Source organism: Penaeus monodon, chromosome 37 (genome assembly GCF_015228065.2).
Source record: "Penaeus monodon isolate SGIC_2016 chromosome 37, NSTDA_Pmon_1, whole genome shotgun sequence".
NCBI lineage: Eukaryota > Metazoa > Arthropoda > Malacostraca > Decapoda > Penaeidae > Penaeus > Penaeus monodon.
In genome coordinates, this window is record NC_051422.1 from 8062933 (window position 1) to 8077932 (window position 15000).

At 33.4% G+C, this 15000-nt stretch overlaps 1 protein-coding gene across 1 annotated transcript in view; it reads right to left on the minus strand.

Moving 5' to 3' along the window:
* Nucleotides 1-6156: 6156 nt before the first annotated feature.
* The window catches only part of LOC119596372 (guanine nucleotide-binding protein subunit alpha homolog), a 15368-nt gene continuing 6524 nt past the window's right edge, over nucleotides 6157-15000 (minus strand). Inside the window, exons 5-8 of the mRNA XM_037945587.1 lie at nucleotides 13383-13433; nucleotides 13011-13228; nucleotides 12297-12462; nucleotides 6157-10974 (exon numbers count right to left, since the gene is read on the minus strand). Coding sequence (XP_037801515.1) covers nucleotides 10777-10974; nucleotides 12297-12462; nucleotides 13011-13228; nucleotides 13383-13433 — 633 coding nt within the window. The 3' untranslated portion in view covers nucleotides 6157-10776. The remainder of the gene's footprint in view (nucleotides 10975-12296; nucleotides 12463-13010; nucleotides 13229-13382; nucleotides 13434-15000) is intronic.

Below are 15000 nucleotides of genomic sequence, written 5' to 3' on the forward strand. Positions count from 1 at the left end.
CCAAGACCAAGATCAGGACTTTGGGGGCCTGTTAGGGGAACCCGTTCAGTCGATCCATGCTTGCGGCGAGGACGTTGAAGTCACAGAAAGTTTTACATACCTTGGTAGCGTAGTCCATATCTCTGGGTTGTCAGACCAGGAAGTCAGTAGACGGATTGGTCTGGCAACAGGAGTCATGAACTCGATCAACAAGAGCGTTTGGAGATGTCGGTACCTATGCAGAAGGACCAAGCTGCGTGTCTTCAAGGCCTTGATACTTCCAGTTTTGCTCTATGGAAGCGAAACCTGGACGCTATCCAGTGCCTTGGAGTCTCGCCTTGATGCCTTTTGTAACAAGTCCCTTCGCCGGATCATGGGGTACAGTTGGCAGGACCACGTGTCCAACCGGCGGTTACACCGTGAGACTGGCATGGGACCTGTTACTTGCATAATCCGGGATCGCCAACTCAGGCTATATGGCCACCTAGCTCGCCTCCCTATGGACGACCCTGCCCACCAGGTTGTCTCTCTGCGAGACAACCCTGGGTGGAGGAGACCTGTGGGACGTCCTAGGAGATCATGGCTTGGGCAGCTCGACGAGACCTGTCGTGAGGAACTAGAGATGGGCCGTGTGCCTGCCTGGAGACTCGCCTCGAGGGATCCTCGTGGCTGGAAGCGAAGGGTGGATGCGGCCATGCGCCCCCGTCGGCGTTAGCCCCTTGATGATGATGATATATATATGTATATATGTGTACATATATATGTATATATGTATATATGTATGTATGTATGTATGTATGTATGTATGTATGTATGTATGTATATATATATATATATATATATATATATATATATATATATATATATATATATATATATATATATATATATATATATATATATATATACATTTATATATATGTATATGTGTGTATATATATATGTATGTATATATATAAAGTACACACACACACACACACACACACACACACACACACACACACACACACACACACACACACACACACACACACACACACACACACACACACACACACACACACACACACACACACACACACACACTGTATTTATATTATAGATATATATAGATGGATAAATAGATATACTTTAAATGAATAAATAAATAATCTAATGGATGAAAAAATGTAATGGTTTCCTCAGTGGGGGAAGCTCTCTATTAAGCTTAATAAAATTTGTTTTGACAATTATACTGCAGGACTAATTTTAATGCATCTTCCTGATTTCGTGGGATTCTATGGTTAATATGTAAATAAATGTGCTAGATCATAGAATTCTATTGTATTCCACATTTCATTAATTTGATATTCAAACTGAATCACTGCAAAAGAAATTGTGCTTGTATCAAACACACTTTAGATGACATAATATTCAATAACCAGATCTTTCAAAGGGTAAACAAACAACAATTACAGTAACAAAATAATATTTATTGTATGTCTATAAAATGGTGCCAAGCTCGCATAGAGGCTGCCACCACCACGCCTAGTGATGTCCTCACGCCCGTGTGTCCGTCACTTGGGGTTTTGGTGTTGACAATTTTCCTTACCTGACCCTGTGTGTTGCTTTCTTATACAATCCTATTGGTTATTACTTATGAGTTTAAAGAATCACTTCATTAAGTGAATATGAGCTTTAAAGTGACAGAAATCTGATACACTGGTGGAAACAGCTAGCAGTAATTAAGGAATGCTTTCCTTTGTTGGTATGCACAGGCATTCTTCACCTATTAAGTTATACAGGTTAGTTATCTGAAATTTACAGTATTTGTCACTTCAGACTCTACAAAATATTATATCGCATCTCCAAACTTGGGATTCTTTTACTTATCTAGAAATCCTCTGAGCTTGTATCTACTAGACACACATCTTACCTGCCATCAAACAGCATAAAAGTCAATCACGTTTTAAGACTTCTACTGCATTGCAACTAGTACGTTCTAAAACTTCAATTTTGAAACACATCTGAATGAAATACCAATATATTTTCAGTAACAAACTACAACATTCCTTGTGCTGACCCGATGTGTCACTGGATACATCACTAATATTGTCTTGTTCTTGATGACAGTCCTTAATATGAATATTACATGACATCCACTGCTTGAAAAAAATTTTAAACATCACATTTTCTCTATTATATTCTAGACTCCACTCTCATAATAATTTCTTTTTTACAATATGTACAAATAACACCTGAGACCTTACAGTCACTTTATGTACATACCTTTAAAAATATTACCCTTCTCCCTACATAGCAAATAAAGAAGTATAGATTTTACAAATACAACTTTCAAGCGTGGTACCAAATTCTTGGAGATTTTGCTAAGCTTGGTACCTTTATTTGCTTATGTAAGCAGAACACATATCTTAACAACCCTAAAAATGAATTGGGTATCAACAAAAAGTAGCCTATTAAACATTTTAGACAAACAGAAACAAAGGACAATCATCTTTCAGTTCTTAATATCTCCTCTTTTTCACAACCCACAATTTGGATGGTCTCATTCTTTTCTGCAACAGTTGTTTATCCTTCTACTACAAAATATCCAGAGAATATATCATGTTTTTCAGAAACTTACTATGATTTATTTTGCCCTTAGGATGACAATGTTAATGCACTGAAATCTAATAGAAATGGAAACACCCAAAATCATGATATTGATACAAATCAAAACAGATCTATTAATCTGCATTATTTGCCCATATGCTAGAGTCTAGCCAAGAGTATTACTATTACTATTCTTTAGCATTACTATACTGTTGAGCTGCAACATTCCACAATGAAAAATTTGTTGACACATCATTTTGAACACAAGCAGTTTTAGGCAGTGAAAATGGCTTAATGAAAGTCTAGACATATGAATCAGCTATGCTCATTTACACCAAAGAGGTCTAGTTATCTGCAACTACTGCAAAGAAAATAATATATTTCATTAACATATCTAATGAGTTATAAAAGAAAAATTATGGACATGATGAGATACAAATTCATAGGAACTCTAGAAATAAAGGTAAATACCAGATCTGAACTTCCCTTATGTCATGAGGAATAAAACAAATAAAATATCACACCTTACACTAATAACTGGAATGTAATGCATTTTATAGTTCTCAAAAAAAAAAAAAAAAAAAAAAAAAAAAAAAAAAAAAAAAAAAAAAAAAAAAAATCACCGACAATTCTTTCTTTTACATTGTGGCCATTTTTACATTTTGTCACTGAAAGAGAGAGAGAGAGAGAGAGAGAGAGAAGAGAGAGAGAGAGAAAGAGAAGAGAGAGAGAGAGAGAGAGAGAAAGAAAGAGAGAAGAGAGGAGAAAAGTAAGAGAGAGAGAGAGAGAAGAGAGAGAGAGAGAGAGAGGGAGAGAGAAGAGAAGAGGAGAGATAGAGAGAGAGAGAAGAAAGAGAGAGAGAGAAATAAGAGAGAGAGAGAATAAGAGAGAGAGAGAGATAGAGAGAGAGAGAGAGAGAGAGAGAGAGAGAGAGAGAGAATAGAGAGAGAGAGAGAGAGAGAGAGAGAGAAGAGAGAGAGAGAGAGAGAGAGAGAAGAGAGAAGAGAGAGGAGAGAGAGAGAGAGAGAGAGAGAGAGGAGGAAAGAAGAGAGAGAGAAGAGGAGAGAGGAGAGAAGAGATGGGGGAGAGAGAGAGAGGAGAGAGAGAGAGAAAGAGGGGAGAGAGAGAGAAAGAGAGAGAGAGAGAGAGAGAAGAGGGTCACCTATACAATGAATAGAACACTGGGTCAGAGGACAACACAGCTTTTCATTATACCACTCTCAAGATAAAACAGATAAAACCTATACAGTATCTAATTTGAAATATATGTCTTAAAACATTATACCTGTGCTAAAAATGCAACATTATCAAAACAAGTACAATGCAAAATAAATATAACTATCAGGAATATGTATCAATATGGAATGAGTTTATAAATTACATCTTTCCCTTTTAACAAAAGTACATGTACAATACACACTAATAAAAGGGTTTGCAGGATAATTACTATATGTGTACCTTATTGAAGTGATTTTTTTTGTGTTGACATTGAACATCAAGAACTTGGTACCCCCAGGTAATGTAAGTGTCAATATGTGAAATATATATGCACACCTTTAATCCTAAATATAATGAGATTTCTTGCAGGGAGTCACAGAATCCATTATTTCTTTCATATAAAAAGACTGAAGCTTCCTATGTACTTATCTGATGATCAAATATATATATTGTCATCTCATTCTGCCTATTCACTGGACATGTAGTGTTCATTACATAATCATATCATATTACAACTGGTTTAACTATACAGGGTGTCCACAGAATTGTACAATAACAATATTGGCTGAAAATAGTTATAGCTACCTTGGGAATGACACAAGGACATGCACAGAACCAAGGGTCCAGAGGGGGAAAAAATCTCTTGGCTATCCAAGTTGAACATGATGATTAACCATACATTAGCAGATAAAAACGTATTTACATGAAACATTCAAAGAAAATCGGTATCAAAATGATAATCAACAAGATTTTCAAAAATTGGAAAATAAATCAACTCTGACAAATAACCAAAATCAACCTCATGCAGGAATGTCTTCTTTCTTGATGTGCACGGAATCATAAGAGATAAAAACTTTCTATCACTATTGCAGTTACACTCACATCAAGAATATTAGTCAAACATACTGCTTAGCAAGTAACTATCATTTCCTTTAAGAATGCTCAATTCTACATCATGCAGGTTTCTACTTCAAGAGGTTACCATCAAAAATCACAAATCAAAATTTAAAAAGTTAACTTGATGTATAAAATATTTAGTTACTGTACATTTATATTATTTAATCTGTTTACATCATCCATTATTTTCAACAATGAAATTTTCTTTACCAAGATTACATTTAGTAAATATGTAGCAATAAAGTCACTTGCACATATTTATTTCATATCATTTACTACAGCAAACAACAGTCCTTGTCTTTTACAAACCTACAAATACTTAGTGCAGTAGTAAGAAAAGAACAGTGCCTAATGCATCAAAATGAAAATTTATGCTTAACCCATAAACTGTTTTGCACATATTCGGCAGTACAGCTAGTCTTTTCACGGTCACAGTGAAGGAAACACTGACATATTACAAATGAAGATGATGCCAAGTAGTGAATAGAGGTGCTACTAATAATGTGAAGAAAAAACAGGGTTGTAAATCAATTGGGATATTTATGAGCATCATTTGAAAAGAATGCTCTCAAGACACATCATTCTGATAGCCAGCTGTTGAGGAGTTATACATCAATTTATGGGTTAGTGGTTGCTACTTTGTCTGTGCGTGCATAATCAGATATCAGATAGGCTGGAAACACATCAAGAAATGCTGATGATATGACAGATTGCAAAAAGATTCTAAAAAGAAGAAGAAGAAGAAGAAGAAGAAGAAGATGATTGATATATATGGGGTCACTGATAAAATTTAAACTTCTACATAGAAAAATTAAGGATCTTTTTAATTGCAATTACTTATGGCCCTAATGTTAAGTCTACTTCATTCACTACTTATCACTTCCTTTATTGTTTCTTTGAGTAAAATGTTAGTTCAAAAAGGACCTTTGTAGAGTAATATCTTGATAAACAACAACAAAAAAAAAAGTGACTTTCTGCTTCCTTATAATATGTATCTATGAATACCAGAAAATAGTAATGAGCTTCCCTGATTAAGCAAAAGAGCATAATACACACATTCTTATAACCTTACACTCCCTTTTACAAACATGCATCTCCTCATATATAATAAACTGATATAAATGATACAGTCAAATCAGTAAATGAAGAATAACAAACTATCAGCTTAGAGCTTCCTCTAAATTCCTTTAAATAGGGACGGCCAATGTCACAACACTGTTTAATGAGTTCCAAACACTGGCTACAATCATAAAATCTTAAATATGCAGTAATGATGCTGCTTTCAGAATACCAGAATTGTTAATGTGTAACTGACTTTTTTCAACCCACAAAAGGTTATAAACAAATCAAGTCTCCTTCAACCTAAAAATATGGAGATATCTGCTCCATAATGGAACTTCATCTACAAAAATATCAGTGCTACCCTCAAATGATAACAACTTAATCCCAAGCAATAAAGAAAATAAATAAATAAATAAATACTCTTTATAACAAACAACAATACAAAAACACTCAAAAGTTATCACTGCCCAAAATTTGAACTGATTGCAAAGCAGCAGAAAAAGAAGGCATGATTTGTGACCCATCATGAGGGTAGCATTTCCCTCACGATATATATACAACACCAAAAGAAAATAATAACATACAGTGCTGAATATAAAGTATGCTTTACAGCTCCATTACAGTTTTACTATCTATGCAGGTTTTTGAAACATGGAAAATGTATCCTCTTAACAGTATTTGAGCATTACATCCAGAGAGAGAAAATAGTGTAATATATAAGCTAATATGCATCATAGTGAACATAATATTATTATATGGAGATACATAATGGCCAATAGCTTTTTTTTCCTCTCTTGACAATGAATTTGATCCAACTAGCTTCTCAAACTACTTATTACAGCTATCTGTAAATCAATATAATAAAATACAAGAATGAACATTTATACTCTGCTACCCCTTGTCTACTTCAAATGCATCAGACTTATAATGGTGTGCCTGATACACTGTAATATTGTCTAAAAATTCCAACTGTAAATTAGTTTTTGGGTGCATTGTAGCTATGAAGAATTTTCAGTACATTTCATAATATACATAAATATCAATTAACCCGTGGAGCATGAGGTATAGCTTAGGTTGTGCTCAGTTCTTTTGTTTTCAGCAGATGATGCCCTGAGTCTTTGTCCTCAAGGGGAAGAAAGAAAGAAAAAGAAAAAAAGAGAAAAGTTATTCACTGTACTGTACACCAGTCGGTGGGATCAAAAAGGGGAACTACTCCACGAGTTAAGAGGAAAAAAGAAAAAGAAAAAAATATACATCATACTACTATGCTACACTGATGTCTTTCAGATTGACTCCCTTTTATAGATTTAGTCTATTCTTGCTTTCGTCAGATAAATGGCTCAGCTTTAGGAAAGATGTTCAAGATGTTTACAAAGCAGTAAAACAAAGGAAAAATAAACATGCAACCTTATACTCTTACTAACACACAGACAAGACATATGAAAGCATGCACATGCCTACACACATGCATGTACATACAACACACACACTCATCAACTGTGTGCTCACTTACATGCATTGTATTCTGCAAATACAGAACACATAACGATAAATCAAATGTCTCAAACTCTAGCAGACAGGTGTTGCCAATGTTCACATATGAGGCCAAAAATAGAAGCAAATGTAAGCTTTTATACATTACTTTTATATAATGTATGCAAACATATCTATTGTACACAGCTTCTTAATGGCATAATTTTGATTTTTTGAGCAGTAAATCTATTTGCAATAACAGACATGGATCTGTATCTGAATTCTTCAAAAGATTTAAAAACAATCATGGTTAGATCTTATTAAACATGTTTAGTTTAGTCTTCTATTTAGCTTTCATCTTTCTCTTTCCAACTATTTACTAACACAACTGTATCTGAAAGCTAAATGCTGATAATAGTCTTGAACAACTTCAATCATTATTCAATCAACAATTACATGACTTTATATAAAAAATAAAATACTTAGCCATCTCAATATAATAATAATTCACAAATTCTCTACTCATTCTACACATCATTTTACCTCAACATATTATTGCTTTAAATATTTTTGGACAGGAAACAAATTAAAAAGTTAATAATCAGAGTAAAACTTACATAAGCTTTACCTCTGTGAGACTCACAATCACCCATCTCATATAATAACTGTTTTATAGTCTCAAGCTAAATTCATCTTGCATGCAATTTAATTTTGTATAGAGTAATGAAATATGTACAGAAATGCAGTCTTATTGCAAATGTCATTGGTTCTCGGTTCAGGTATGAAATTGTACTAATGGCAGATTGACAAATCTTGGATACATGTAACCAATGGAAGAAATTCACATAAGCATGGAAGCACCTAGTTACTATTGGTAATGTTGCATACTGATATACTAAAAAGAATAAAACAATATACATGTATAATCAATAAATATAATCAACCCCCTTGAAGGCTCCTTATTTCCTGTCAATTACTTTACATGGAACTCAACTACAGCTGAAAAAAGAGTAACAGTTATATATACTCAGGGAATATGCAGTATTAATTCACTTTTCACACAGATCTTACATATGTCATTTGGTGAATGGATTTATGAAGGAAAAACAATAATTCATGGCTATCTTAATACAGACATAAAAATATGAAACAAAACCATTTTTCAAAGGGTATCACTAATATATCACTATTATCTGGAAAAAAATGGTTTTTCATATTTCAAGTTTATAAAGGAATAACGAGGCATGAACAGCTGCTACACATTACATCATCAGCATGATGTGACTAGATGTATTAGCTGGCCTATGAAGAAAAAACATGAGATGATATCTACAGCAAAGCAAATAAAATATCTGGAGCAAGGTTGAGTACAAAACTAATTTATGGCAAGCCAGAGTAAAGTAACTGTACTCTTTCCATATATACAATAGTCATCATCATCTGCAGTGGTTGGGCAATTGGGTTTGCTGAGGTGGAAACTCCTTCCATAATATGGCTTTCCTTATCCTCCAAAAGTCATTAAACTGAATGTATAACACATTTCACCTGCACATTTATGGTATTTAAAACAGGCTATAGAGGAAAAGGAAGGAAGGATATTGATAAGGGGCAGAAGGTTATCATACTATCATACCTCAAAATAAATGCAAATATAACAGCAAATCCACCTTGTACAGAAAGAAAAACAAGTTGCTTGAAAAGATGGTATTGTAAATGTATGTATTTAGAAAGAACCATAGTCTTTAACAAACTGTAAAACAATAACATGAGTGGAAAGTAATATCCACTGAGAATCTAACCATCTGATCTGCATTTGTAAAATACTACATACTCTGTTATACAAGCTTTTGTTGAAGACTGAATATGCTGGAAGGACTTGCAGTATCAGTAGCTGTTTATATTGCAAACAAAAGCAGCTTTGCAATAAATCAGATATAAAAATAAAAATGTAAAATGCATCATCTGCTTACCTCTGTGCTGCCTAAAAATAGCTGCTGAATTGGAAAACCCTTCTTCAACCATTTCAAAGCACACTTTCCTAAGTTATCAACAACTTACACCAGGGATACAGAAAAATGCTGACCATTCTTACCACTACTTGTCAGTATAAACAAACATATAATTTAACCACTAAAGGAGTACAAGTTATTGTCATATGACCAATTAAATATGTCACCCTTATGTGGAACACTCCCTCCCTGAGTAACCTAAACAGATACTCAAGCAAAAACTGTTTGTGTTTGAACTTACAAAACAAAAAATATCAGTATTAGATAACTTTGAAAGATAAATTTCCATCCCATAAATAAAATGCAAAAATAAGTAAAAAAAAGTAAAAAGAGCAACTTGCTTTCCTGCATTTATGTAAGATATATTCAAAGATATTTCCATTATGCATTGAACTAATTATGGGTTAACATTGATTCATTCTTGACAGCTGATTATACTCCTTACAAATTGTCCTGTTAGGCTAAACCAGGTATAAATGCAGACACATCAATAGGAAATTCTGCATAATGAAAAAAGTAACAGACTATTATCTATTAATATTTACAAACACACAAATATTGTTCAGCATGCACAGAAGGAAATGAAGTCTGGCATTACAATTAATGGTTAAGATTTATCTACTTAATTAAGCTCATACAAACGGTCATAGTTTTACTTAAATAAATGAATAAACTTGTAATAATGCATGCAAGTATTTTGTAATAGGTCTTAAACTGTCTAAAGGGTATGGAAAAGGTCAGTCTTATCATATCTTTTGTGCTTTCATCATGTACTGCTTGTCAGAAAAGTTATTTCAGAGAAAAGAAGATATATTTTATGTGGAACTTCATAGCCATATTATCAAGAAAGTGGCTTTGATAAACTGATTCCTTTCCACAATTTGTCCTGATAATAAATTACTTGCAAGCAAAGGATGTGGTAGTCTTCCATCTTGTCAATAACATGACTAAAAACCACAAGGCTGGAAAATGCTAATATCCTTACAGCTGGCATTCCCCAGGTTCTGCTATCATTTTCTTTCATGTTAACTACAATCAAATACTTATGACATCAGTTATCTGAAAAATGGGTCTTTTTATTTAAGCTTTGAGCATTGTACTTACAGACACTACCTTCTTATGAAAAACAAAACAAAAAGAAACAAATGAATGAAGGGGGAAGGTAATTCAACCACAAGACATCAATGGTACAGTATAAAAGGGATCCTTCCTTATTTCCTAAGTCAATATTAGGGTCTTCTACTATCACATTAGGTACTCTTTAGATCTAGTCACAGTGTAAAGACTCTAGAGCTCATTTAACTGAACTTTTTACTGCCTTGCATTTGTGTTCAGCCACTTCAGCTGATCTAAGTTTTTATCTCCAGAAACATGCACCCATAAATGTCTGAATGAGTCTGCTATAACTATATCAATTCTTACAAAAATGACATTTGGTCATAACCATTCTTAATAACTCAAATAATCATTTTGAGCTTCTTACAGTAAGTAGTCTGTTTTGTGAACTGTGCTAAGATGTGGCCTTACAGCTAACTCTTCCTACTTTTCACTGGAGCATAAGTGTTTCCAAATTGCGTTGGAGAATGGTGTCCTTCACAGAGTTAAAGACAACTTTTATGTTTTCTGTGTCAACAGCTGTTGTAAAATGGTGAAACAGTGGCCGTCGATTGTTATCTGCTCGCCGTTGTTCCACAAACTTGTGCAAGATAAACTGCTGGACATCTCTTTCGTCATGTGGGTTACCCTGTGAGTTAAAAAAAGATTCAGCATTCAAAGAGAGATTATACATAAACATTTTTCAATAATACTAGGACAAAAGATTTACTAAGCATCATTTTGTCCACTCTAACTCTCCTTAATTTTTCTAATGTTTTCCAACTCATGTAAGCATAAGCAGACACATGCACACACACGCAGACACATATTCATTTGACCCAATGCTGCCGGCCAAATGTAATATTCACATAAGCATTGTTTTGTGAAATGTCTCTACACATAGACGCCTCTGCAAATGCTGAGCCACCAGCCACCTTATTGTGACCTCACCTAATTTCACCTTTCCTTGAGTTTTCATGAAAAATGTTTTTTGACCCATGCTATCAATATTGATGGTGTTATTATCTATACAGATATCAGAATTATTATATTGTTATTAACACTACTAATAGCAATACAAGATAGAAGAAAATCTTTCAGAAAATCAAGGAAGAGGGTAAACCGGTGAAATAGGTATTACTTACTGACTGATTGGTGACTAATCCTTTCAGTGATACACTCTGAAATCACATACATCCCCTGATATGCAATTTCTATAGTTTATAAATAACATTTCTAGAAGTTTTGAACATTCTTCTTATAACACATATGCATGCAATTCCTTGACAAAAAGGCATTAAATGTATTTCAATATATTCTCTAAATTTGAAGTTAGTCGTATACTTGGCAGCCTTGTTTTTTGGTTTCAGCACCAATAATCTATTTAACAAACAAGAGCAGGTATCACCTGATAATCATCTGACAGCTTCTGTTGTCATATCATCATGAACTTGTAATATATATGCACATCTATAGATAATTTTATGAGATTATTTAAAATTTCTAAGTACCACTTAACTTTAAGTTAACACAGGAAAATTCCAAAAATAAGTAAAAATGACAGGGATAAGTAAATTATTGTTAATTTGCAGTAACTTCTGAGACCAGCATAATGGGTTATAGCAACATAGTTCATATGATAATATAAATGTAAGTTATTCTACCTTTACCTTAAACAGAAAATGTTCTATTACTGAATCTTTCCAGTTTGGTGCGAATTTGGAATTGTTGCATCACTGAGTTTTTTCCTATTACTCAATTTTGGCAGCAAACCAAACACAGGCTCAGGTGGTCCAAGAAAATTCCCACTCATTATTTATTAATTCTGAGGTATCACTTACATTTACATGATGAGAGAACCATGTTCTAATATTAAAAAATCAAGGTCATCATTTAATTTCCTTATATTCACTGACAACCAAGAAGAAGAAAGGAAGAGGAAAGAAAAACTGATAAACAACAAGCACTTACCACAAAATCTGTAAAATAATGAGAAATGTTGCTCTGTCTTGATCTGACTTTCTGAATAAGGAGATCAGTCTTGTTTAAGAAGAGAATGATGGAGACATCACGAAAACTTCGGTTGTTCACTATTGTTCCAAAGATGTTGAGCGACTCTTCTAACCTATTTGTGATCCTGTATATAAAAAAGGTGAAAGTTAGCATATCTTCATAAGAAAATTTAAGATTATTCTAATTTTTTATTTTCATATTTTAGGGAGGGAGGGAGGGAGGGGGAGGGAGAGGGAGAGGGAGAGGGAGAGGGAGAGGGAGAGGGAGGGAGAGGGAGAGGGAGAGGGAGAGGGAGAGGGAGAGGGGAGAGGGGGAGAGAGAGAGAGAGAGAGAGAGAGAGAGAGAGAGAGAGAGAGAGAGAGAGAGAGAGTGAGGAAGGGGGAAGGGAGGGAAAGAAAGAAAGAAAGAAAGAGACCCTCTGTTTGCAATAAACATTTAGATTCTCATTTAAAAGTTCTATAAAGAATATCATGACAGGCAAAGCATGACAAAAGTCCTGAAAATCTATATACCTAAACCAGAAATGAATACATATACTCAACTGATACACAAGTATAAAAGGATTATACAAAATCTAACAACTAATGACTTAGTTATTAGGTCCTTCATGATTTAACCAAGCTTTTCCTGGCTAATTCATACCACAGTAGTAAAGGGTAAATTCATGCTTACCTATCTTCCAACAACCTTTGGTCGAACTCAGAGGATGATGCTAAGAAAATTATTGAGGTAACACTCTCAAAACACTGGAACCACTTTTGTCTTTGTGTACGCTGCCCTCCTACATCCACAAAGAGAAATGGTACATTTTGAATAGGTATTGTGAATTCTGTGATTGCTTTGGTGGCTTTGCGGCAGTGGAGAATGTCCTTCTCTGTGGGGATGTATTCCTGCAGAAAAAAAAGATAATAATAAGAAAAAAGAAACAGACAAAATACATTATAATAAAAGAAAAAAAATCATATTTGCAAAGTCATAGTTAATGAATAACAAAATCAACAAATAACCAACAACAATATAACTTAAAATGCAATCTTAACTTACCAAAACACCTATTCTGTCTAAATTGTCGAAAAAATATGATACACTGTCAGTCTGAAATGGATGAAATATACAAAATTAATTTCCACTTGCATTCATAGTTAAAATGAAGATTTCAATCAAATATATATCACTTTATGCACTGCTTACATTCTTAAACAATCCAAATTAATGTACACCCCAAATGATTGAATAAACCCAAGAATGCACCTGGTAAAAAACAAACAAAAAAACTATGGAACTCTAGCATCAATTTTCATAACATCTCTTCTCAAATATTATTACAGCTCTGCCCTCACTTCTACTTGCCCCTTTCAAAACACACCCTTGATTGTTATCATGGTTCTCCACATAAGAGCTGTGTTTACCTTTCACTTGTGTCTGGCACAGAACGTTTTCCCACACGTCTGTAACAGTTGCTATTTTGGCAATGGTACAGAAAAAAAGTTCAAATAAAGCAAAATACATTGTTAAGCATTGCATATCAATTTCATTTACATTATAAACTTTTATGAGCATTAGAGTTCTATAATATTAATGTTGTCTTAAATAAAAGGATACAACACACATGATCAAACAAGCTGGATAATAAGAAACTAATTTTAAATCTAAAATAGTGTGTGTTATAAGCCATAAGCTGGCTAGTTACAGAACAAGAAAGAAATAAAGTCTACATCACAAAAATACATAATACAAATAGGATTAAGTGCAAAAGAATCATCAACTCTACTGTTTCTGTTAAATATCTTTAGCCAAAATTAAGTGTCTTCACTTTCCTTTAAAAGGTATCTAAAGTTTACTGAAAGCATTTAAATTATGTTACTTTTGTAAGTCTTAGCACCATCTCTTGATAATATTGGCTACTGGTTATGCCATCCCTATCACCAGTTATGTTGTCATATGGTACAACTTTATTTTCAATCACCAATATATCCTTTGCAGACCCAGAATTGATGGATGATTCTAATATTCAAGCCAACAAAGTGTAATCTATAATAAGGTCTTTATAACCATCTCCACAATCTGCTTCTGCTAGTACATGATTTGTAGGTGTCAAAAGTTCTTCTCAATGCAGTTAATGCTATTTCAGTTCCAAAGTCAAACATATCAAACTGACTACTTTGGATTCATCCTCAGATTTTTATTTTTAACGGTAGGTTCATGTTTGAGCCGCCGTGGTCACAGCATGATACTTAATTGTAGTTTTTCATGTTGTGATGATAGTGGAGTGATTAGTAAGCAAAAAATCATGTGACTTTTTAAATAAATATACTTCATGTGGACTTACCAGTGTTTCACATACACTTGAAAATAAGTACATTTGGGCAACATCTGACTGCATATATATATATATATATATATATATATATATATATATATATATATATATATATATATATATATATATATATATGTATATATATATATATATATATATATATATATATATATATATATATATATATATATATATATATATATTTCCAGTACCTATGTTCAGTCTCGTATATTTCATATCTCTAAGTTGGACCTCCAAGTGGAGCAAGAGTACATTTTTAAAACACTTATTTGATAGAGCTCACTGTCATATACTCAAAGCTACCCATTTTTTTATAAAGAA